The sequence below is a fragment of the Polistes dominula genome, unplaced genomic scaffold (genome assembly GCF_049000335.1).
Source record: "Polistes dominula isolate Pdom_NZ unplaced genomic scaffold, Pdom_raw_medaka contig_373, whole genome shotgun sequence".
Lineage (NCBI taxonomy): Eukaryota > Metazoa > Arthropoda > Insecta > Hymenoptera > Vespidae > Polistes > Polistes dominula.
In genome coordinates, this window is record NW_028300899.1 from 869,341 (window position 1) to 895,929 (window position 26,589).

Here is a 26,589-nt window from a genome sequence, read left to right on the forward strand (position 1 = left end):
GAAGCATACCTAACGATAACATATTTTTCTCCATATATATATATATATATATATATATACGAAAAGGAAACCTTAAAAGACATTAATACAATTCGATACCTAAAGAAGATTAATTAACGAGGAAGATAAAAAAAAAGTAATAAACGGACGGATGTAAGAAATAAAAATAATAAAAAATAGAACGGAGTAGAAAAGTCGATATATTTTTAATGGATAATTCAACTAAACCGATAATGAGATTAAAAGGGCAATGATATCCTACCGCGAATGCGCAAGTGTATATGTAATAATTATCTACCTAAAGTAGATAGATAATATGTCAAATATATCTTGATCAGCCATCTATGCATTTCCAATTAAAAAGTTATTGCATAATTACATATGGAATAATATGTAATAGTATGTATTCGATAGAAAATTATATATGCTTTCATGAAATATATTCCGTTACGTGTTCGTGAATTGAACGTATGAATGCATTAATTAAATAAATGTTATCCATCGTCATGCAAAAAAACGTAAGGAAATATCGACCATAATAATACTAGTAATATTAGTAATAGGAGTAGTAGTAGTAGTAGTAATAATAATAATAATAATAATAGCGTGAACATTGAATTCATTCATTAATTCACTCGTTCGAATTGTCGACTCAATTCTAGTAGTAGTATTCTTTTTTTTATTTTATTTTATTTTTATTTTTATTGTTTTTATTTCGTTATCACTTTATGGATATCAGCGAGGAATGCTAAATCACTTGACGCCATTAGTGCAAGAAGATGTCATTTTAACTTTAATACTTTATCACCGAGCTCTCTCAAATTATTACCTTCCCGAGGATGTAACTCGATAACCCTCATTTTTCATCCTTTCCAACGTCGCACCAGTCTCTCTCTCTTTTTCTTTGATTTTTTTCTTTTTTATCTCTTTTTCTCATTCTCTCTTTCTCTCTCTCTCTCTCTCTCTCTCTCTCTCTCTTCCTTTCTTCCTCTTTTTCTTTTATGTTAGTTTTTCTATTTCAGTTTCTCTCTTACTCTTTTTCTCTTAGTTTTTTTTTTCTTCTTTTTATCTTACTCTTTCTCTTTTTCTCTTATTCGCTCTTGCTATTTCTCTGATTTCTTTTCTCTCTCTCTCTCTCTCTCTGTTTTTTTTTCACCCTTATGTTTTCTCTCTTTCTCTCTCTCTCTCTCTCTCTCTTCGAAATTGTTTGTCTCTTTCAGTCTCATGGACCAATGTTTGCGAGTTAGAAAAGAATTCCCTTCTCCCTGCACGATCGTCAGAGGCAGGAAGTAACAGTGTGACTGGATGGACGAAAGGTGCACTTCTGGGACGCAAACTTCCCTAAGTCCTGCGGCGTGGAAAGACCTTATTACGATAAATCAGATTTATCGAAGAGTAGTTCCCACTTCTCTCTTGCTTTCTTTCTTTCTTTCCTTTCTTTCTTTCTTTCTCACTCTTTCTTACTTACTTACTTACTTACTCGTACACCTTAACTGTCCAGGCACGAGAGCTTTCCATATTTGACTTGCAAAGTCCGCATCGTCGCCATTTCTGAATCAGCGATCGAGGAAGCTCCTTAAAAGAAGAAAAAGAAGATGAAGGAAAAAGTAAGAAGAGAGAGAGAGAGAGAGAGAGAGAGATGCAATGGTAGTTCACATAACGGTTTCCCTCGAATTTCTTTCATTTCTCTCGTCTTCATTCGTTGAAACACTCCCGGTTGAAACGATTTTCCTTCCCTTAAGGGAGAAAGAATGAAGAAGGATAGTCTGTCGTTTAACGTAGGTATATAACTCTACCTAGGTAGGATACTAGCGACGAGTGGAACTTTTTCTTCATTTGCCTCGACGTTTGCTTTTTTTATTTTTCCAACAGCTACGAGATCTCCCTCCTTCCTCCCACCTCCTCCCACCCCTCCTTCATACCCGACAACTTTTTCTTCTTCTCTTTACTCTTGAATTGTTCGTCTTAATTGTCGCCACATTAATTCATCTCTTAAAAAGAAAGAAAAAATGTAAAAGAAAAAAAAACCAAAAAGAAAGTTGCTCTTTCTTATTTTCTGTTTTTTCTTTTTTTTATTCTTCGGAATCACTTCATTCGAATTATGTTCAAATTCGTAGCATTAAGCTCAACACGACTATTAACAACGTTCCACTATTTCATTCGAATAATTATTCGTAATACAGTATTACATTTACAAGGTGTCTCGTTAAAACCAAACTTTTCCCTTATACGTTACATTATTATTACCATAAAAAAAAAGAAGAAGAAGAAGAAGAAAAAAAGGAATCGAGAAAACCTTGTCACTCTTAACTAAAATAAAAGTATAACTGCATAAAAGGAAAAAAAAAGATATTTCATATTTTTGATACGATTTATTAAGAGAGAGAGAGAGAGACAAAACTACATAAATCGAACGGAATGAGACAAGAAAGTTTTAATGGGGATATGATAGGTTGCGTGAGCTTAGAGGGAAGTGAAGGGGATAGATGGAGAATTTGTCGAAAGGTCGTTTTGGACACAGGATATTTCTGGTACGCCAAATATGCGAATCGTTGCAGTAACGCTTGTACGCGCTCGCACTTGTACACGATAGTAGTATCATCGAATTAGGTTGGTCGCGGTTCGGTGCTAATGCGAAAATTACAACCGCGGAAAGCTCTCGCCGGTTTATAATCGGATCTACGCTACTGAGCGGAGAAAAGCCGAATATTTGTGCGCGCGATCCGGGAAGCTGTGGGATGCAGCAATTGAGAGCAGATGAGTGAACGTATGAGAGAGAGTGGGAAAGAGAGGAGTAGGAGGGAGAGAGAGAGAGAGAGAGAGAGAGAGAGAGAAAGAAAGATAGAAAACAGACAGGGAAGGTTTATCGTTCGTTGTTATCTCGTTCGAATTTCACCGTAACGTGTTTCGATGGGATCACATTTCGTTTTCATCGATAATAAACAGCTCTATGATTTTCTCCATGGCATGCGTATCTACCCTCCCCTCCCCTCCCCTCCCCTCCCCTCCCCGTATTATATTTATCTACTAATTTTCATGGTTTTAACGCGCTTAGGTATCGAACCAAACGCATATTTCCTATTTTCAACGGTTATAGCACTAAACTAATTTGAGTTTAATTTTATATTTAATTGAATTGTGAATATTCTTTTGAATAGAAATAGAATAAAAATTCTTGTAATAAATTTTTAATGTATTAGAAGTAATATATGGAATTGTTTAAGGAGATTTTAAAGAATGACAAAAAAACATTTCGATCCCGTACTTTAATTATTCTCATTTTTCGTTAATTCATACTTCGTTAGAATAATTACTGTAAATTTATAATAAAATCTTATTTTATTTTTCTTTGAAATTAATTTTCTTTTTTTAATGAATTAATTGTATTGATTAACAGTAAGACGTTATTTTTCTACAAAGGTTTCATTCATCTTGTAAAATCTTTCTTAGAAGTACCAATTCGCGACTAATCCTACTCGTGAGAGAAATAGTTTACGATACTAATCCACACACAATATATCTGTCTCATTCTTACTTACTATCTAAGCAACGGCGTGCGTCTACCTACCGTAAATGTCCCAGAGAAGGAGGAGTAAATTGAATTTCCTCTGGAAAGACAACAACGAAGACTGCGAGACTAGAAACATAGAATGAGTGGTGTTAGTAAGAGAGAATAGAGAAAAGACGTTCGCGAATGGGTCCTTGCACGTAGAAACGCACGAGTCCTCGGAGAATGTGGATTAAGTTCGAGCATTACGTTGTCGGGTGTATCGTTGGACAGAAGGCGACGACGGAATACGAAACGAAATAAACGGTGTGTACACCTTGCTTTCTATGTCCTATGTTTGTCTCTATGTATGTGTTTGTGTGTGTGTGTGTGTGAAAGAGAGAAGACCAAGTCATGTGCGACTCATATCTTTCCGAAATTCCACAATTTTGGTCGCTAGACAGACACCAAAGATTCAAACTGTCTCTCTACCATCCTCCTTACTGCTAACCGAATCTGTTTAACGCGTGCCTAGAAACCAAATGCACTTTCTCTCTTTCGTATATTTTTATTCTTTTTATTTTATTTTATTTTTTTTTTTTTTTCTTATTCTTTCGGTATCAAAATTTTTTATATCATTTTCGTCGGTAGATTTTATTTATTGTCTTTTTTTTTTTTTTTTTTTCACTGAATTACGATTATCATTTTTACAAAGAAAATTGCGTGAAAATTGCTGTTGTTCGGTTTTTTTTTTTTTTACTATTTTTATTATTTAATTTGTTTAATTTCTTTTTGTGATTATCAATTGAAGAAATTTAAGTAAATTTGATTATCTTGATATAATTTGGTGTGGTACTTAATTCGTGATAATAAATTTCAAGAAAGATACGACGAGATGTTGGAATAAATGAGTTTAGCTATTTCTTGGATAAAATGAGTTTCCAACAGGAATATGAGCTACTCTAAGAAAGATAAATAGAGTAGAATTGTGCGAAGAAAGTGATTTTTCTGAGAAGATATCTCATTCTTACAGAATAAACCGAAAATAGGGATGTGTTACTTTGTTTTATGTCGAGCTTGACAATTCGTAACGCGCAATGATCTACGCATTATTATTTCATTTATTTCTTATGAAAAAAAAAAAAAAAATTGAAAAATTTAAATACAAAAAATTTTAAAATGCAATAAAAAAGAAAAAGAATAGACGTACAGTCTGAGAACAAAAAATACGCATACATTACAGTATAAACATGTTAACTTATCACAAAGTACCTGTACACCCGTATCCGTACGATTTAACTGCAAAATTTCATTACGTCAGATGCGTTACCGTTTAAATTTACGAACGATTCAAGGCACGCGTAACGTTTCAAAATTGCATTAGTATAACGCATAGTGCTGCAAAGAGAATAAAACGCATTCGTGAAATTAAATTCACATCTTTCTCTATTCCTGTTTGCTTCTTTTTTTTTCTCGTCTACGCTCGTTTGAAGTATCTAATCATTCGAAAATTCATTCTACGTTTTTTATTAGTCCTAATCAGTTTTCAATTTAATCATAAAGAAAATTGAATGAAATTCTCGAATTAATAAAAAAAAAAAAAACGTAATAATAGTATCAAAGAAGATCTAGTCTAAAATTATTTTATTCGATTCTTGACGAAATGAAATAGTAGAATTGTACGAGAAAAGTTACAGAGAGAACAAGGAAGGAATGCGTGAGTAGAATTAAAAGATAGATAGATAGATAGATAGATAGATAGATAGATAGATAGATAGATAGATAGATAGAAATAGAGAAGAGTTAGCGTAGCTCGTGGCTTTTCGTCATTCGGTCGAAAGTCCAGCCACGTTCGACGAATACCGTTCGTTTGTGCACAAAGGCTAAAACCTTTTCGTTCGCGAGATCGAAAGAGAGGCCCTGAAGCGCTTTAAATTCTACGTGATTGCGATTGCCTTTATATGATCGTCGTGACGGAATTAAAATAAAAATAGAACGTACGAACCAACCAACCAACCAACCAACCAACCAACGAATGAACGAACGAATAAACGTGAAGAAGAAAGTAAAGGGAAAAAAGAATGATAAGGATCTTGGATCGGAACGGTTTATTACATCGCAAAGAAAGAATGAAGAAAGAAATATACTCATACACACATATATATGTATTACATACATACTTACACACATACACGTATACATAGATATAGATATATATACAAGATGGAAAATTAGGAGAAGAAAGATGAGAGTGAAAAAGCGGGATAGAGAGAAAGAGAGAAATATGGCGAGGTCAACTGCAGAAAAGGGACAAAAAGGAAGTGAAGTACGGTTATAAGAGTAGAAGGGGAGAATTGAGAAGGATTCGGTTCTCCCAGCGGGCTATGTCGTCGTCGTCGTCGTCGTCGTCGTCGTCGTCGTCGTCGTCGTCGTCGTCGTCGTTGTCGTCGTTGTCGTCGTTGTCGTGGAGGATTAAACTTATACGAGCAGCCGTTGTCTCACGGGCGTATTTCAACTGGCATCGGTACCATGGAGCGTTCCGGTGTGCTGCTTGCACGACTTGACGTCGGCAGCCAAAACTTTTCACCGATATCCGAATGAGAGGAAAATAAAAAACAAAAGAGGGAGAAAAAAAAACAAGAGAAGGAAAATAATAGGAAGGAAGCCATACTTCCTCACTTGCATCTATATATGTGCATCTATATGTGCGTCTATATATTTATATATGTGTTGACATGTTTTGCTCGTAATTATGAAAATGGTCTTAGGTAAAGATTAAACATAGATTCTATATAGCTTATAGATAGCTAATAGATAGATTCTATTATAGATTTATATCTAGATATTAGAAAAGAATGAATTTATTATAAAATATAAAAATATCTTATTAAAATATTCACGTCATCGAGATGGTAGATAAGTGATTAGATTTCGTTGAATGAAATATAAGCGACAAAAAAAAAATAAAATGGGACAGAAATAGGAAATCAAGAATCGTATCGTATCGTTGGAAGGAAAGAGGAAATGAGTAACGATTTACCGGAGACAGGGAGGAAATTTCGTGCGTTCCTTTTCGTGACGACACCGGCACCGAGCATTAATACGAGACTAGCATGAATTTACGGCATTACGGAAAAGCAATATCTGTCGTTCCTTACGCGCGTGTTGCTGCAAGTCTCGACATTCCAAAATGAGTCTAAAAAACGTCTCTACTATTTCAATTTTATTCTCTAATCATACACACAAACACACACACACACACACATACCATTATTATTTTGTTTCGAGTTAATTTTCGAATAACATTTGAAGTAAAATCCATGACTATTTTCGAGAAGGAGACAGAAAGAGAGAGAGAGAGAGAGAGAAGTAGAAAGAGAGACACGGAGAAGAGTATTCAAGATCTCAAATCCGTATTTAAATATTTAACATGTTCCCGCGCGTCTTAGAATGAGCAAGAGAGAGAGAGATAGAGAGAGAGAGAGAGAATTAAGATCTTAAGTACAGTTTAATGCCTGGATTCCCCGAGCGATCTCACTATCATTAGGATGATAATTCTAATCCCAAATTCTGATCTTCGTTGCCAACTAAATTAGCAAAGTCAAATTCTAGTTAAGGAATCATCGAAAATATTTCCACACGATCGAAATAGACGATATGACACTGATATTCGATTCAAACAAAAAATACATCTGGATAAAAGGATTAAGAAGAAAAAAGAAAAAGAGAGAAAGACGTGAATAGATGAGTACGCAATTTAAAATAAAACAAAAAAAAAAATAAGAAGAAGAAAGAAAAAGTGGTCTGAAGAGATGAGAATAGCAATAAAATCCAAACGTAGTTTTTCTCACACTGAGAATTCTCGTAATCGAGTGGAAAAATAAAAAGAGACGGTAGAAACGATTGAATCTTTAGAATGCGCGGTTAAAAGATTTCTTGGCTACTTATGCGTTATATCTCTTCTTCTCATCGCGTTAAATTTCAAGCCAAGATTCGTTAAATCGAGTCAACAAAGGAAAATTTAATCAACGAAGACACTTGGTGTAACGAACTGTAAGCTTTTTCCCTCTTCACGTTTTCCGTTTAAAATCAAGAACGATCTTTAAAATACTAATAACTATATCTGTATTTTCGTATGACCTTTCATCTAACATCTCCTCGTTTATTTTGTCCTTCCAATCGATTTCTTTTATTTATTATCTTTCTTATTTTACGATTAAATTTATGAACCGAGAAGAAGGATTTATTCATTTTACTCGTTCATTTGCGTCAGACCAACGTTGTTCTCATTAAATGTATACAAACAGTCAGAATCTTTATTATTATTATTGTTAATTCGAAGAAATGATCTATGAAAGGAGAACGATCTTTTACAAAGATATTAGTAGTTGCTTTTGAACGGTTATCAAGGTAACAACTGTTGCCATTCTATGACAATTATACAGACAATTTTACGTAGTTTTCTTAATCTCGTATTATAAAAGTAAGTACATGAGCTATATCTTAATTAAATGTGTTTTAAGCATATACAATATACACATATACGCACACACATAACTAAAATATAAATTATTATTAACACTAGATTTACGAATTGAGCCAATTTGACTCATTGAACATTTGATTATTATATATTTATAAAATTTAAATACTATTTTTTTAAAACTTATATTGGTTTTTAGTTACGTAATGAAATATACGTAAATATTAGTTCCATTTCTTTACTCAACCCTTCATTCAAACAATGTTATTAAATCATTAAAAAATAATGAACAAAACATCCGTAAATCTAGTTTTAATATATTCATTGATTTTTACAAATATTTGTTTAATGTACTATATATTAATTCAAATCAATAACTCAGTCCACTGTTTTAATTACTAATACGGTTAATTAAAAAAAAAAAAAGAATATTTTTATTAGCAAAGATAAAAATGAAGAAAATACTTTCGAAACAATGAATCCCTTTGACACGAAAATGTCTATAAGCAACAACAATTTGCGGTGAAGAATCTCGGTCGAAATAAATTAGGAAAAACAAAAAACAAGAGGACAAAAGGATAGTTAGGGGTGGGGGGGATATATAGGAATCGAAAGCTAAATTCGACATGGCCGAATTGTAATAGATGGCAAATAGACGGTGCAAAGGCGTAACACGAGCTCAATCCGGATGTTCTATCTCACGCAAAGCCTTGCTGTCCAACTGTTCCCTATCTCCTTTCATCCCTCTCACGTTCGCTCGTTTCCCTTTCGAGCACACAGCAGCTTCGGGCAAGAGAGCTAGCTCGCTTTACGCTCGAATTTGAACCCTCGAGAAAATTATAGGGGTGGGTTTGCGGTGGTGCCGGCCAAGCTAATCCCACCGTATAATTAACCACCAGCAACCGTCCGGGTTCTCCTCGTAGCCGGCATGCGCCATAACTCATACTTAAGCTTCCACTAACGTGCGTATGTACACACACACAGACAAACATACGTATTCTAACACTTCTATATATATAAAATATACATATAGATATATCTACGACTATTCCAAGGACTTGTATTTCGCATATCTTATCAATATTTATAGAGGGATACTCAAGTAGCTGTGAGAAAAATAACAAAAGAAACAAACGTTTAGTTTCTTATTGGAGAATTTTAACTATGTGTTCGGTTATAGTAAAAAATAAAAATAGAAATAGAGAGAGAGAGAGAGAGAGAGAAAGATAGTACTTTCCGATAGTTCTACATAATCGATCGACATTATCGAATAATTGTTTTTCGAAATTAAACCATTTCCTTAATTTAATTCCCTTCCTCCTCTTTTTCTTCCAATCCTTTCCTTTTTTCTTTTTCTTTTTTTGGTAATCAGGTAATCTTCAAAGAGAGAAAAAGAAAAAGAAAGAGAAAGAGAGAGAGATAGGAATAATATATCAGCTTTACTTTTTATTCCACTGATTTATTTGAAATTTCAACCGATATGTCGAACAATTTTGCAGCGAATTAATTGGCACGATTCGATACTACTCACGTTTGTTTCCAATCGATCCGCGAGAGTAATAGAAAAAAATATCAAAAAAAAATAGGATATATATATATATGATGAAAAATTTTTATTTTCCTCTAGCGGAAAGAATAGAAGGAAGAAAAAAAAATATATATTCTTGTATTAGTCCGTCGCACTGTATGATTAATGAACACAAAGTTAATTATGCGTACTTACTGCATTAAGATTGATTAATACGTCTACCGGTCGAAAAGTTTGCTCATTTTTATTTTCTTTCTTTCTTTCTTTCTTTCTTTCTTTCTCTTTCTTTCTTTCTCTCACTTTCTCTTTTTCTCTTTTCTTTCATTCGGAATCTCAGAGTTTCAACTATCGAGTTTTTATTCTCGATTGAAATGAAAGAATCGTTTGATATCTTTACAATTCTCTCGTTTGTAGAATTAATTTCCTCGGTAATATCCGTTTGCAATGGAAGAAACGATTCTTTTATTCTGATCGTTTATAAAATATAAAAAATTATGATTTGATATTCAACCAGTTAACTGTGGAATTTAGTCTGAAAAATCTCTTCTTTGGGATGCATAATTAAAATCAAGCAAATGATAAATGCAAGCTAAATGCTTTTGTTATTAATTTTTACGGAAAAAAAAAGAGTCAAGCGAAACAATAAAGTATTTTACTTATTTTATACTATAAGAAAAAAAAAATTCATAATTCATCGTTGACAAGATTATTGTTATTAAAAAATTGTAACAACATTATCGACAAATAATCTAACTCGTAAATAAGAATAATTTAATGAAAGAAAATTATGAATAAATGGATAATTTGTAATATTACACATCGAGTATATACACGTCGAATACACCGAAATCATAGTTGTGTAATTTTTGTGTATACACACGTTGAAAGCAGTTTAATTGATTAAAAAACAAAAAAAAATGATTAATAAACGTTGTTTCATTTTAAATATGTATTATTTAAAAAATGCAGTTTTTATTACAGATATCATTTGGTACGTAAGTTGAAACGTAAGCAATCTCGAGTACTATAACGAAACGTCGTCATTTCGAGGAAGCATTCCAGTCGTTATCGTATCGTCCGTGTTATCGGTGTTGGAATTTTCAGAAGCATAAGGACGCGACGCCACGTTATTATCGCGTTTAAAAGCTTGGAAAAGTTCGTCGTTAAGGTTGGTCGGGTCGTCGTCATCGCCTCCGGCATTATTAAATTACTCTATTCTCTGTCTCACCTAGCTCGATACTCTACATTTATTTATTTTTTTTTCTTTTCTTTTATCTATATATATATATATATATATATATATATATATATATATATATATATATATATCTTCCTGTTGTTACCGGTGCACACAGTACCGTCAAACATTACGTCATTTTCCTTCGATAAACATTCATTCATACATACACACTTCTACACATATATACGCCAAAAGTACCACTCCTAATCATTATTATAATACATATATAAATTCACATTTGCAATATAAATATCGTCGATAACGATCTTGTTTTTGTTTTGTTTGCGACATCGACAGAATTCCGGTCCTGCGAAAACGCGAGTTTTTGATTTTGTCGCTTGAGTAGCTGCCCCACGATGATGTGGATTTTTTTTTTGTTGGTATGAGTGTCATACACATCAATTTGTATTTACTTGCCATGGTTACGCCGATCTTCATTTGTTATATCATTAAGTGACCGACACGTTGCCGGGCGCTCAGACTTTAAATGTATCTTAAGTCGCCGGCTGGCAATGTGTTAACGTAGATGGTAAAACTTTGTTGCCGATTAAATATTCATTCTTCTATTTCCTTGTAAAGAGAGAAAGAGAAAGAAAGAAGGTTAATGCCCATACATAGGTGTCTTTAGTCGTAGCATTCTTTTTCTCATGGAACAATAAGCAGGACGAATAGGTTTGGTAGTAGTAATAGTACATTGACGAAGGTGAAAGATGGGTCTCGGTCGGAGTATGACTATCATTAATAATACTACTCTCTCTTACTATTAACGTACGTACATAGCAGCCAGCTTGTGGAACATTAGCATCACCTCTTCTATCTCTCTCTCTCTCTCTCTCTCTCTCTCTCTCATACTATCGTCGTTATGTTACCTAAAATGATGACTGATTTCAGTAATAGACGTCACGTCGTGTGTGTACCTTTACCTAACTACCAACCTTATACCTATATCTTCGTAATTCGAGACATCTAATTACCTTTCATTTACCTTTATTTTCATTTCTTCTTTCAAAAGTAGAAAATGATAATGATGAATAATTAGACTACAAATTAACAACAGAATATACCAAGTCTTTTTAAATACGATCGAAATAATTTTAACGAGTGATTTTTGTACGCTAAAAAAAAAAATAAAAAGACAATATCTTGTATTATTTTTTTTTTAATATAATTAACGATACATGTTGTTATAAATATAATATTACATATAATAATTTTTTATATTTATAATTTAATTTAGAATTTAAATCAATTACAAATTAATATTCTAATTATTCTTTCTTTCTTTTTTCTTTTTTTTTTGGTTATAATACAAATATCAAATAAATTTGTATTAAGACAATAATAGAAATAAAGGATATTGAAATGAAATAAAATAATAATAATTGGACAGTTGGTTAACTTGATTAAAACGATGAAAACGTTGACAAATAATATAGTGGATCGTTGACACGAAGTAAACGGGGTTCACGACGATTAACGCACGTTCACCCTTAACTTTAATATATAGCACTATGCTCATTAGTAGCCACGTTATTAGGGCAATATTTGCATTAGCTATCCATAAACCGTTCAGTGGTAATCAATCGTTAATTTAGTAACGAGCATGGTCTACGTTGAAAAGCAACTCTTATATAGCAGAAGCTAGCCATAAAGACGATAAATTAACCGTGAAGCCCTTTTAACGCGTTCTCATCTTCGTCATCTTCGTCATCTTCGTCGTAGTCGTCGTCGTCGTCTATCTTGAAAATTGACTCTACTACAACAACGTGTTCGTGACTTCGTTGACTTAGGATAATTACGAGAGACCAGAAGAGAGTACGATAATTAACCGTAAAAGCAAAGAGAGAGAGAGAGAGAGGAATAAATAGATGCAAGATAAAAGATAAAAAAAGATAAAAATAATATAAAATTATATAACCGTGAAAAATTGTATTGATCAATCGATTGTTAAATAAATGATAACCACGATTCCATAATTGTGACAACAGTATATTATGAATTTACGCTATTGGTCAAAATTATTCGAACACTTTATAAAGAGAGTGCGATAATTAGTCTAAAAGCAAAAAGAAAGAGAGAGACGCAAGGTTAAAATGAAAATTGCATAAACGATAAATATCTTATGGATGAATTAATTGATCGTGATGATCAAAACCTCATAACTATGACAAAAGGTATAACTTACAAATTAATTAACCAACTTACAATATCATAAATAGATAGTTGGTCTAAATGAACGCGAGAATAAATAAATGTTTAGAAAGAAAAAAAGCTTTGATAATTACTACACGCACGTTTTCATGATTATAAAAATAAAAAATGTTATAATACTTTTTGTTTTTCTTTGCTCTTTCCAAAAAAAAAGTGCAATTATTTTAAAACGTTTTATTACCATCATCATCGCGTGTTTTCAAACGTAAGTAGTTATATTTATACGTAGATACATATATACGTACATCGAATTAAAACTAGAATCGTAAAAAGGATAAAATGGGGCTAAATTTCTCAAACTCTGAAGTTTCTTTTTTTTTTTTTTTCTTTTCTTTTTTTTAACTTTCAAGCCTTACCAAGAAAAACATGGAGAAGGATAAAGAGAAAGAGGTGGGTTGTGCGCTAGGTAGAGACCATTTGCTCGCTTACAGATTAAGCATCTTAATCACCAGCCAGCAAAACTGCAAATTGCTTGGCTGGTAGAGGACGAGAATGGCTCGGGAGAAAAAACTTCTGTACATTTGAGAATGGGTCGAGATTAAGTGGAAGGGGAAACGTATGTGATGGAGGGGATAGAAAGATCGTAACTATAAGAAAAAATGAGAAAAAGAAGATCAAAATTAAATTTGGTTTGTTACGTAATTTCTATCATATTTTGAGCGTTCGTGTTTGAAATTTGAGTTCGCGTTTAGAAAATTCACGCTTTTTCTATTCTATACGGAAGAAATTAAGGGGAAAATCAAAATAGAAGAATTAAAGGGAATTTTAATTGAAAATATTCTTTGAACGTAGTGAGAGTTTATCTAAGCTTTCTCGTTCGTTCGTTCGTTCGTTCGTTCGTTCGTTCGTTCGTTCGTTCGTTCGCGACAATTTCAACGGAAGAAAAGATTTACTTTAAAATCACGTCTACTCTAGGATATTATATCTCTACCATCGGCAAGATATATATTCTTAGGATGGACAGAGTTATCTTTCTATCCATCGTTCGCTTTTATAACAGAGAAAATGAGCTCGCATAAGGTAAGCCAGCTTTTCTAGTTACTTTATACCTCGTCTAAACCAAGAACGACCCATTTCTTTTCAATGTGTACCTTAAGCGTGCACTTATAGTTCTAAGTTTAAAATCTACACTTCTGAACGGACCTTGTAAAAATTTACCTTTGACATCTACGAAAATATTCACACATTCATTCGTGTGTTGTGTGTTCACGCATATTTCATTATTTTATCAATTAAAAAATTATTCTCTCTAACAATAATGAAATTATTTTATCTTACAATATTATTCATGCTTTTATCAAATATTTCTGATTTTATTTAATTATTCTTAATATATGAAATATTTGTAAAAATAATTTATATTCACACATTTAAAACTTATTCTAAAAATATTTGCTGCTTCGTTCGTGAAGATGAAATTTTTTTGCAAATGAAAATTATTCTATAACAATAGTTAAAATATTTTGCTTTTTAAACATTCATAGTTTTTTTTTCTTTTTCCCCCAAAGTATTTCTGTTTTATCAAATTATCATCAATATAAAACGAATGAAACATAATGAAATCGAAAAATGAAATTATTTTTCTTTTTTTTTTCATTTAAAAAAAAAAAACAGAAGGACTTTGAAGAATTTTATTTAACTTTCCTCGAACGAGCTTTCAATTGGGAAAAACAATGAAAACAGAACAACAACAAAAAAAAACAGAAAAAATAAAAAATGAGAGAGAGAGAGAGAGAGAGAGGAAAATTAAACGGATAAATTCGATTATCGATGTACTCATATATTCCCACAAAATTTCTAATATGTAAATACATCTTTCTCGTTTCTCGTTCGTATATTAAACTCAGTTTGTTGAAATTATTATTAAACTCTCTTTATCTTTAGTTATTCAGAGCCAACAAACATGCAAATAAACAAACAAACAAGCAAGCAAGCAAGCAAGGAAGGAAGAGAATCAATAAGTAGATAATTTAGTTCAATCTGATCACTTTTACAGCAGACAAGGCATGCATGCACTTTGGCATTATCCATCGCGAAGCTATTAAACCGTACCTGCGAATATTCGAGCGACGATTAAGGCCAATTTCGATTATCCGTTTAACCTGTAGGGAAGGCAGGTACGTCACTCCATACAGTTTACCTATACATATGTATATATATATATTTACACATATTATATATATATAATAGATGTATGTATGTATGTATATGTATATACATATAGTTCATATGTATTCGAGTTGCGGCTAACGCATCGAACGCGGAGCTCCACTTTAACGGATTCTAATATATCATGAGTATGACGCGTATGACGAATATTAAGTGATTTGTCTCTGTCATGTGCATTAGAATAATCGTCCTTTCGTATTTACCATAAAAACATTTTCCGTCTTATAAAAGCAACAAGATTTCTAAAGGGGATTAATTCCTTAGCAATATAAAAACAAAAAAAGAAAAACAAAAAATGATGCATACCCCCTTTTTTTGTGCACAAAATTATACGTGCATACATTTAGATAAGAAAATATTATTTTCAAACATAGATATTAATTTATCATTCGTTTTTTTTTTTTTTTTTACGATATAAATAAATTTTGACGTAAATACGTGCATGTGGATGGATTGATGAACAGTTTCAAACCTTCGAGAATAATTTTTTTTTTATTTTTTAAATAAATTTTAGAAATAAACATTTTTTTATCGATCAAGTATTTTTATTGAATGGGTTTTTTGTAAGAAGGGCCTTTGTTGTATGCTGCGACACTTGTAACACAGGCAATAAAAGTTTTGTAATATAGATATTGTTATACATTTAATACAATTTATAATACTTAAATAATACAACGTTTATATTTACATATATACATATATAATATTATTCATATGAATAATTAAATTTTTAATTATACCAAATATTATTGTATAATAAACCATAAAAGAAACCCCGTAAATAACATCGATCGAGTTAGATGAAATTTTTCAAGCCCTTCTCGTTAACTTTAAACCGAATTTGTAGAATTCTTTAAGGGTTCTTACGAAAAGTTATTCGTAAACTTCGTTCTACCTGACGTAAGGAGCAACGACAAATTATTCCCGGGGACTCATATCGCGCTACGTTAAGCTCAAATTAGATTCGCGGACGACTTTAAGGTAGTGGGTGGATGGAATAAGATGGGTTAGAGAGGAGGTGTTATAAGTGAGAGTGTGAGAGAGAGAGAGAGAGAGAAAAAGAGAGAGGGAATGGATGAAGTAGAAGATAGGCTTGCCTACCCTAACGACACTCTAATCTTCTTCCCTCGTTAAGGCTTACGAAACGTTCTCTGGAACTTTCGTGTCTCCTGCGATATAATTAAAATGTTAATCGAGGCATTAGTTGTTTAAGACGGAAACCGCCTCATCGAGAACGAACGAAGGAGTAAGGAAGGGTTAGATGAGGAAGAAACGATTTGCTTTAGTCAGACGTCATTTGTCTTGATTAGCAACTGTCGAGGGTGGTAGCCTCTCGAGATCAAGCTCAAATAAATCGACAGTATTATGGTATCAGCCGATACCAAACTAATTTCCTACTTCGGGGAATAAACCAAGAAACTGCTAACAAACTGATCGAGTAAGATCATAAACATTGGTTTCTTATTATCGTTAGATCGATCACTTATGTGATTGACTATATCCAATTAAATCTGTTCTTCGATTTATTTTTATTATTAAATAATACAATAATTTAAATTCATCGATACGAAAAACATGATGAATGATATATCTACTTGTAGAAAACTGATATAAGTGTTAGTAAAATATTTTCGTTAAATAAATAATCATGAGATTTTAATTATTAACACTATAGGTAAAATTATAATTCAAAATAATAAATTTATATTATATTTTTTTTTTCATGATATTTTTTCATCTAGATATACTTGTTTCGTTTTGATATGAACGTATAGTTGTTAAGATATAAGATAATATCAAATAATCGATTCCACTTGACGATAATAAACGCAGATGTCACGCATCGTAAAAGATCATCGTATAAGAGTTGAAAGGGTCAGAACATAACTTGTCTCTGAAAAGTCATTTTCTGAGTGTACCAGGTATCCTTGCACTGAGAACGCGACCTTCTCATTTGGAATTCCTATTTCGAAAATTAGTTGGTAAATTAGTTTGTCCGTTGATTCACCACGAACTTTCGAAATTGGCTGGTTAACGCTAGAGCACCAAAACGGTCCTGCTTTTATCCTCGCTCAGGTAGGATTTTCAAGTAAGAGTCCCCATGTATGTTAGCAAAACTTAACGTTATTACGTTACATTTCGAACACCAATTTTCTCTTCCTTCCTTCCTTCCTTCCTTCCTTCTCGAAATCTCTTTGAACGTAGTTTTCCTCTAGCATCGATTTCAGATTACTTTGCTCATACGTTGTGTGTTTTATTTTTGTTACAGATTGGATGACGAAAAATTGGATCTTATTAATGTAAGTAATTAATATCTTCAAACTCACACACACACATAATTAAACTATTCTTTGTTTTTTTTTTTAATTGCATTATTGAATTTAAAAATGAATTTGGTGCCTTGAATAAATATCAAATTTCTACACGTAATAAATTAATTAATTTTCTTTTTGACAATTCAAATTCAAACCATTTTGTAAATAATTGTTTACAACGTTTTACAGCCAAATGAACTCTTAAATATACTTTCTTTTAAGTGTCAACTTGTCTGTACATCCCATGTTCTTTTTTTTTTTTACTCCACTTAAAAATTGTCAAGCTCATATTAACAGCAATTCAAACACTCATGCATCGAAGTAGACATTACTCGTTCTTCGTAAAAAAGAAACTAGGCTATCATCATCGATCATCAAACGAGTAAAATAATATCGATGAAAGCGTCATCTTTGTTTGTTGTTTACTTGAGATCGTAAAATAAACCTTTTTGTTATTTTTTTTGTTTTTTCACTCTCAGTCGAAATTTTCTGCTCATTTTTCCCGTATCAATGAAGAACACGCATGTATCGAATGGAAATAAATTGCATTGGAATAAATGGCGCTTCGCTTCATTGTATCAAATGTTTATTGGCATCATGGCCGTTAACCTAATGCACAGCAACAACCACGACCACTACCATCAGTAATAGCAGCAGCACATTATTCTGATCATAACCGTATGCGCCAAATAACCGGAAATTACTGGCCGCGTTTCAATCGGAGATCGTCCGTTTATGCTACCTTTCGAAATACGAACAAGCATCGTTAACTTAATATAAATATTATGATACTAGTATCCCCCTTCCAATTTGTACACGTAATTACTCTAATCACGAATCTTACATACTAATCGATTACAAATTTCTTTCTTTTATCATAATAGTTTTTTTTTACCGACAATAAAAAAAAGAGAGAGAGAGAGAGAGAGAGAAGGAAAGAGAAAAGAACGATCATTCTACCTAGGTGCGTTTCCTCTGCGAAATATTGACTTTTCTGGCGGAGTGCCCAATTTAAAAGTGGCTTTCGCGCGGCAACCTAAAAGAGAAGAGACGCGAGAGAAAAAGAGAAAGATAGAGATAGAGAGAGAGAGAGAGAGAGAGAGAGACGTACATAGCCGGACGTGTTCAACGAAGCGAAAAAAACTGGAGGTTCTCCAGTGTGCGAGGAACCACCAGGGATGTAGGATTGAAAAGTTTTCTCGAGCCTCCAGAATCAACCCTCTAACCCCTAACTCTCTCTCCATTACCACTAACTCCCCTTCCAGTTCTTCAAACGCATTTTGCGTTTACCTTTCGCGTCTCTCTCTCTCTCTCTCTCTCTCTCTCTCTCTCTATCTCTCTCTACACCTCCAATCTCCTAACTTCTAGCCCCCCCTTGCAAACTCCGACTTTGTTTTCTTCTTCTTTTTTTATTTGTTTTGTAATTTTTGCTTTCTCTTTCTTTTTCTCGCTCTCTCCCTCTCTTTTCTTTTCTTGTATTCTTTTTTTTTTTTTAACCCCAAACACTTTATAAAGTTCTGCCATCGTAGTTGACGGATTCAACGTTGTTGCAACGAACGGACGTGAGGTAGGATGCACCCTCGTAGCTAGTACTCTCTTTTGCCAAGAGATTTACAACCGCCGTGGCATGTAAAAGGCTGACGGTTGGAATGAGATAGAAATATAGAGAAAGAGAGCGAGAGAGAGCGAGAGAGAGAGAAGAAAACGGAGCCGTAGTTAATGCACGAACTCGCGGCAAACTAACAACACCGTTTAAATTCATTCTACCGTGGCGTTAAACGTTCAAGAGCTGCCCCTCGTATCTTTCTATAAAATTTCTATATATTAATCAAATTGATTTATTATATATATATATATATGTGTGTTACCATAAAAACGTGAAATTTATTAATTCACGAAATAACGATCTAAACCGTAAACTAACTATACTGTCCTATTAAAGTATGAAAGAAGGCACATTTGCATACTTTAATTAAGTAATTATATGAGAATTAACGGTAAAATGATATACATAGTTCAGTTGTAACATATTGTACACCCAATTTTGATAATTATTGTTACCTATCTAATAACTTTTTTCTTATTCTAATTTATGTTTTAAAAGTGAAAAAATGTGTAATGCAACGTACGTATCAACAATTTCGGCTTATTTATATTTCATGGTTTTACCTGGCAATAATTATCGACTATGTACGGTCTACATCTTCCTAGCGAGTAAGCGTAATTGCATTATTTATTTATAGCGATATACGTGGCTCATAATATAAAGTCAAATAAAATAATGGAAATCGTACTTTCGTAAATCATTTTACGGATAGCAGAAATATGTAAGAATAATGCTTGTTAAAATAATTAAAAAAAAAATAAAAACCTTAAGGGAAGAAATTATTACTTTCTTACATATTTTGATTATCTTTAAGTTTGAGTTATATTTGGATTTACTTCTTTTTTTCAAAAAATATTTCACAAATATTTAGCAAATAATATTTCAAAAACTTCAATTTCGATTATTTGTTTCCACGATAGATCGATATAGTTGTCTGTTTGGTTTACAACTAATACAACCTCGTCGAACTAGCATCAACTTTATCACATACCCTTTCCCACCTCCTATCCACCCCCTTGTCACCTCGTCTACTTCTACCTATGGGAATACGAATACGCTGTGTGACTCAACCGTCTCTTTTTCTGCGGTTCTCGACTAGCGTGTCCATAAATGACGTAGTCAAGCTGCATAATATTGATCCGACAGCTTATTCCATGATTTTATCGTTCTTACAATCCGTTTTATTCCTCTCAATAATCTGACTTCAAAATGGTCTATTATCAAAATTATGCAATCTTTTTCTTGATTTCCTTAATATTTTTCTCACACTTTTACATAAGAGAAAAGAACATTTTTTTTTTATTATAAATTACAATGAGAAATCATTTGTATATGGAACATTGAAAAACTTTGAACGTCAAGGACATTTGTAATGTAAAGTATTTGAGATTAAAATATTAATGTGTTATATTTGCATCATCTTAATCTCTATCTATGCTTAAGATTAGCATAAATTATCAAGTTTTACGAAATGTTCATTCGAAGTACTGGAGTGTCATCGAGTGACTAGGACGAATAAAGTAATCCTTATTGGTATCCATAAATCGGTTCATAATTCGAGCTTGTTCTCAATTCAGGTGTCTCAAATCATTTATAACGAGTTATCTTTATACTTCGCAGGATTCGCACGTTAACGTTATTCTTGATTTATTCATCAAATTTTCATTACTATACGGATTTTCTCTCTCTCTCTCACACTTAATTTCTTTAGATTTCCTTCATAAAGTCGAATAATTATGCTTTATTTCAGTCACTCTTTCGAGTCATTCTTTCGAACCATCATAGTCACCAACCACACTCTTGCGGTGGAATTCTCATTCGTCTCGCACTTCTCGAGCCTCCGTAGGAAGGAGGGAGAGTAAATGAATCTAATTGCATCTGAAATTTAAATGCGGCCTTGCATTTGCATTTAATACCAACGTCTAACTAGCCGTGCAAACCCCCGATAAAGCAAGATCCACCCCTTACTTTCCGACCTTCATCACGACGCCCTCTTCGTCACCTCCTTTACCTCCTACTTCACCTCCTCTTTTGGCCACCTCGAGAGATATTGCCCGTTTTTCCTTCTAAACACACCTTTCTTTCATATGCACTTTTACGTTGATCTATCACTCGCATATCTTCCTCTAAACACGCCCACAGTATTTATTTTTCCATGACGTTTAAAATACAATTTTGGAACGTTTGAATTTATCTAAGGAATCGTTTCATTAAGTAATCCGGTATTTAGTAGCCGTCCCATTATGTCGAAAGATAAACGGGTTTTTATGTTTACAAGCAAGTAGTTTAAATTCTTACGTTCCGTTAGACGAATTATCGAAATATGCTAATTACTTCTTTTAGTCAACTTTCTAATTAACTTTGACGTTTAATTACTTAACGTCCATTTAAATTCCTAAAATTAATTTGAGTACTTGTCATAGAATCGTCTGAGTTATATGTCTTGTATGATTGATAATTCATTTGCACTATTATTGTTATAACATCTATAAGATATTAAAATTTAATTAATCACTTATCTAAAAATGTGAATCAAAATCTGATATATATTGTCCTATAGTATTCATATAATTGTTTATATCTTAACACAATTTCATTGAGTGGACTTGTCAGATGTTTCTAATACGAGAATAGATTCTTAGATTTTGCAAGAAGCGCATTGACAATTTCTCTCTTTCTCTGTCTCTCTTTCTCTTCCTATTTCTATTCGTATCTGTCTCTCAGATTTGCTGAGAGAATTTCAACAACGATATCTGACAATGTTCCAGTATGTTCTATCTATTCGAAGGTATTATATGGTACAAGGGATGGACTCTTGGGAAACTGATAAGGCTGTGGGATTTGCACGATATTCTGATAAAGGACGTCTACTCTGTCTTATCTCAAATTACGATAAATATATCATTGTTTCAAATATTAACAATGTCACAAAATAATAACATAAAAATGATTTAGAGAAATGTATATTCTTAATATCCTTATTCTAAGGAATAAAAACTAAACACTACCAATTAAATTTTGTTGTTCGAATCTAAAGTTATGCAAAAATATTCGTATCGATGAATTGGATTAGTCGTTAAGAATAAAAAATACAATTGAATTATATTATTTTTAAATCTGAAATATTAATAAATAACAAAGATTTCATATCAATCGTTTTATGAATTTAATTGTTAGAAATGTTAGAAATAAAATATGCAGTTGAATTTTTATTTTTTTTTAATTTAAAAATAAAAGAATATATAAAATACTTAAAAGAAAGAAAGAAATCCAATGATAATTAGGCGATTAATAAGAATTGGAAAAGTTTGATGATATCTACTTTTATTCAAAACTAGTTTACTTAGTCATGCATCTGTTTAGAATAATTCAAATTTCTTTTCTCCCGTCTTGTAACTTGAACGGTGTTTCGGTTTCACGAGATTTTAAGATAGGATATCGCGTTACTCCTGTTCGCGTTAATGGAAGTCAACGTCCAAGTTGTATTATGTTTCAAACTAACGAGATATTCGTTTACCAATTATTCTTCAACGGTAAAAACAAATAAAGTGATTTATTTAAATTTTAATATCGAACAATTTCTAATTTTATTTTTTTTTATTTTTAAACAATCATTTCAGATTACAAATTCAAATTAACGAAAAATCATCTGTCATAATTCCTTTTGAATAATTCAATAGGAAGATCAATGTAAAAAACAGTGGTGTAATCATAATGAAGAACAATTTGATAGAATTATTTTAATGAATTAACAAATATAAATATATAATGTTGAAAGGATAAAGAATTTGACAATTCGATTTACAAAGTTAATGAAAATTTAATGAGAGAAGTGTCCAATATTTAGCATAAATAAAATAAATTTCGTTAGGTGTCGATTTCTTTAAAGATATTTGAAATTCATGCGCTTTAGGTAAAGCTTTTATCGTTCATCTTTCTCAGAAAATCCATTCGTATCGATCCTTCCTCTTTACATATATACCATATATATATATATATATATATATATATATACACACACGTACATATATATATATACATATACCGTACGGATATTACATTTGTAGTTTTTTCTCTTGTTCTTTTTTCTTTTTTCTTTTTTCCAAACCGAGTACTCTCGAACAGGATCGACGCTAAAACGAATACCTTGTCGACTGGTATTTTACGAGTAATTTTCAAAAGTCCCACCGTGTCGTTCCTGTCATTTCTGTCAACAATAATCGCAACTACGGCACGTGTCTCTCTTCCTACTACGCTCGCCATTGTATTCTCGACTTTTTACACGCAGCGACAGGACTGGAATATAACCGACAAAAGCTAAAGAGAGAAAAATAGACGAGGAAAATAGAAAAAAAAATACGGAGAGAAATAGAGAGAGAGAGAGAGAGGAAGGGAGTCTATTTAGGTAACAAAAAAAATGGGAAGGGGATAGTTGTTATTTTCCCATCTCGTACATCGAGTCGCTCGAAATATCTCTTACAAATATTTTCAATGGTTTGACTCATCCAATCCGTTTATTTGAAATGAAAGAAAGATGGCGAGTGAAGGAGGAGGAGGAGGAGGAGGGTAAGGGAAAATGAAGTAGGAAGAGGAAAAAGAAGGAAATCGAGCATAACGAGCCACAAAATGGCCTTTAAACATTCCTCTTTACCTGTCCATCCACACTTCTCGCTTATCCTCTTCAATCTCCTTTTTATTTTTTTCATTTTTTTACTCATTCCACTAGCTCCATTTCTCCTCCTCCTCCTCCTCCTCCTCCTCTTCCTCCCCCCCCGTTATTTCAACTCTTCTCTTTCCATTACTATTATCGAATAAACGAACCGGTCAAGCACGTTTATACGCTTAATACCAAATTTATCTGTCAACCCGTTGACACATCGTCGCACATATTTTTCATCACCATTATCAAGGATCAACAACTACAACTACAACTTCAACACAACTTTTGAACGTTATATTTTCTTTGGTATTACTATTTTGACATCTTAATTCTTTGATGCATGGTGGGATTAAAAGTGTCCCATCTTTTTTTGATACATCGTAATGCACGGTTAGGACATTTTTAGTCCCATCACGAAATATTATTGCAATTTCTACACGTGCTTCATAAATTTCTATTTCATCTTATTGATGCTAAGCAATTGTTTATTCATTCTTCGTTATTAATTGTTTTTTTTTTTTTTTACAATCGCATATTTTTCTTTTAAACACTAACACTTGAAGAATCATCGTTATGTGATAAATCTAACATGCATTTTTTTTAATAACCCATCTATCGTTCCACTTTACAACTCAATTTTCCATCTCGTGTAAAAAACAATTCATTATTATTGTAATCGATTCAACTAACTCAATTATTTATCTTTCTTCAATATTCATATAAGCCACTTTTATAATCACCGTTACATATAAGAATTCGCCATTCGTTAAAAGAAAATCGTCTCAGAAGGAAGGATATCGAATCGAAGCGAGGTAAAATAAATAAATTTTTCATAAGGTTGTTCGTGACGAAGCTCATTCGATTCGCGAGCGTGCCTCCTCTCTCTCTCTCTCTCTCTCTCTCTCTCTCTCTCTCTCTCTCTCTTTCTCTCTCTCTCTATTGTACTAGCTGAAGAAAAAAGGGTGGTTGGAAAGGGAGAAAGTTGGATTGTAAATGAAGTCACGTGAAATATTTGACGTTTCAACGATTTAATGCACATTTGTTGTTGGAGAGTTACTTTGTAACATTAGTTACATTGTAACAAGAAGTTACATTTGCTAATTTTTCCAACTTGGCGTGACATTTTTACCTTATTATGCCTTACACAGTTTAAAGTAATTCGGAAAAAAAAGAAAAATAATCAATTTTACCTGAGTGTTGTACTATTGTATTGTAAAATATGAAAGAAAACAGAAAATATAAAATCGAGAATACAAAGAGAGAGAGAGAGAGAGAGAGAGAGAAAGAAAGTGTGCTGAACGTGGACTGTTAATGACCAGGCGCGTCGTTGTTCGTTCGGGGCGACACAATCGGCGGTGAAAAATAATTAAAAGACAGAAATGAAGTGTTCGCACGTCCGCGCCAGTTCGAAGGTACCATTTGTTCGTCGCTCGAATTTTAATTATCAGCCGTTCGCCATTAGGCCGATATTAATGACGCACACCTACATATATATATATGTATATATATACCAAGCTGAGCCCTAACTTCCTTCTTCGTCTTCGAAACCCTACTCTCATTTCTCTCTTGTTCTCACTTTCTCCAATCCAACCTTCTTTCTTCTTTGCACGTCTAACGATCGTTTGTTTAAGCCAGCCGGAAGTAACTCAGTCAGTTTTCTCTCTCTCTCTCGCTCGCTCGCTCTTTCTCGTTTTTCCATATATTTCTTTCAACCAGAAGCAAGAAGAATAGTTCTTTCTACCCTTTTGCGAACAATTTTCCGTTCTCACTTTATCGATTGTTAAAAAACAATATTTACAGTGAGTCACACAGAAATATTTGTACCACTACTGTTGTAAATTCGAAACAATTCATATCTGTTTGTAATAACAACATTTAAACAATTTTTACACAAAGAAACATACTTATTTTCAGATTTGTTTTCAAACTTGTAAATTGATATTTAAACATTTTATTGAAGAATTCAATTGTTGTTCATAATTTATAAAGTAGTCCTTTTATCAATTCTTTATCTGTTTTTTTTTTTTTTTTTTTAATAATTAATTCACTTTTTCCTTAGGGTGTCCTCAACTTTATTTTTTTCTTTCAATAATTTTTTTTTTTTTTATTTAATTTAAATGTTTCTGTCAATAATTTAAGTGCATACACAAGTTGAAATTTAAGAAACAATATATTTTTTACAATTAGTTTCATTCTATTTTCGATCGTGCTCACAAAGCAATAGTTCAACTCGCAAGATCAAAAAATCGTTCTCTTCTCGATCGAAAACCTTTCTACATTCACGGAAGCGTTAACCTGAAAATTAATCTCTCTCTTTCTCTCTCTCTCTCTCTCTCTCTCTTTCACTCTCCACCTATACCATACCAGCTTTAAAAGCTAAAGTAGCTCTGGTTTTGTTTCTGCTGAAACTTCAGAAAGCTCACTGGGACGTTTTTCTCTCGCACCAGCTACTCTGCACCCCTTCCTGCAAAAGCAAAGCATTATCTCGTAGAAGTTCCTTTTTTTTGTTGTTGTTTAAAATTTGTTCTCTCTCTCTCTCTCTCTCTCTCTCTTCCTCTCTCTTTCCCAATATTTTTTTTTCCTCAAACTCGTTCGTGACGATGCAGCTTTATTGTAAGGCGGGAAGGAGTGAAGAGGGGGAGGCGAGTGATAGAAAGAAAAAGAGCGTGAGTAAAATATGAAGAGAAAGAAAGATAGAGAGAGAATGTGTGTGTGTGTGTGTGTGTGTGAGAAAGAGAAAGAGAGAGAGAGAGAGAGAGAGAGAGATCCCTCGGATGAAACAGGAAAGTAAATACAGTTCGTGATATAATGGCTGTTATCCGTGTCTCATGCCGCACAATATTACGGTACCCGATAGCATAGATATACCCTGCGAAAATGACAGTCATCC

The 26,589-nt window shown here is 32.7% G+C and overlaps 1 protein-coding gene across 4 annotated transcripts in view; it reads left to right on the top strand.

Moving 5' to 3' along the window:
• Invadolysin (leishmanolysin-like peptidase, invadolysin) overlaps nt 1-26,589 on the top strand; it is a 274,537-nt gene that overhangs the window by 203,377 nt on the left and 44,571 nt on the right. For all 4 annotated transcript variants that reach the window (XM_015317771.2, XM_089179320.1, XM_089179322.1 and 1 more), the window contains one exon: nt 17,388-17,418. In XM_015317771.2, coding sequence (XP_015173257.1) covers nt 17,388-17,418 — 31 coding nt within the window. The remainder of the gene's footprint in view (nt 1-17,387; nt 17,419-26,589) is intronic.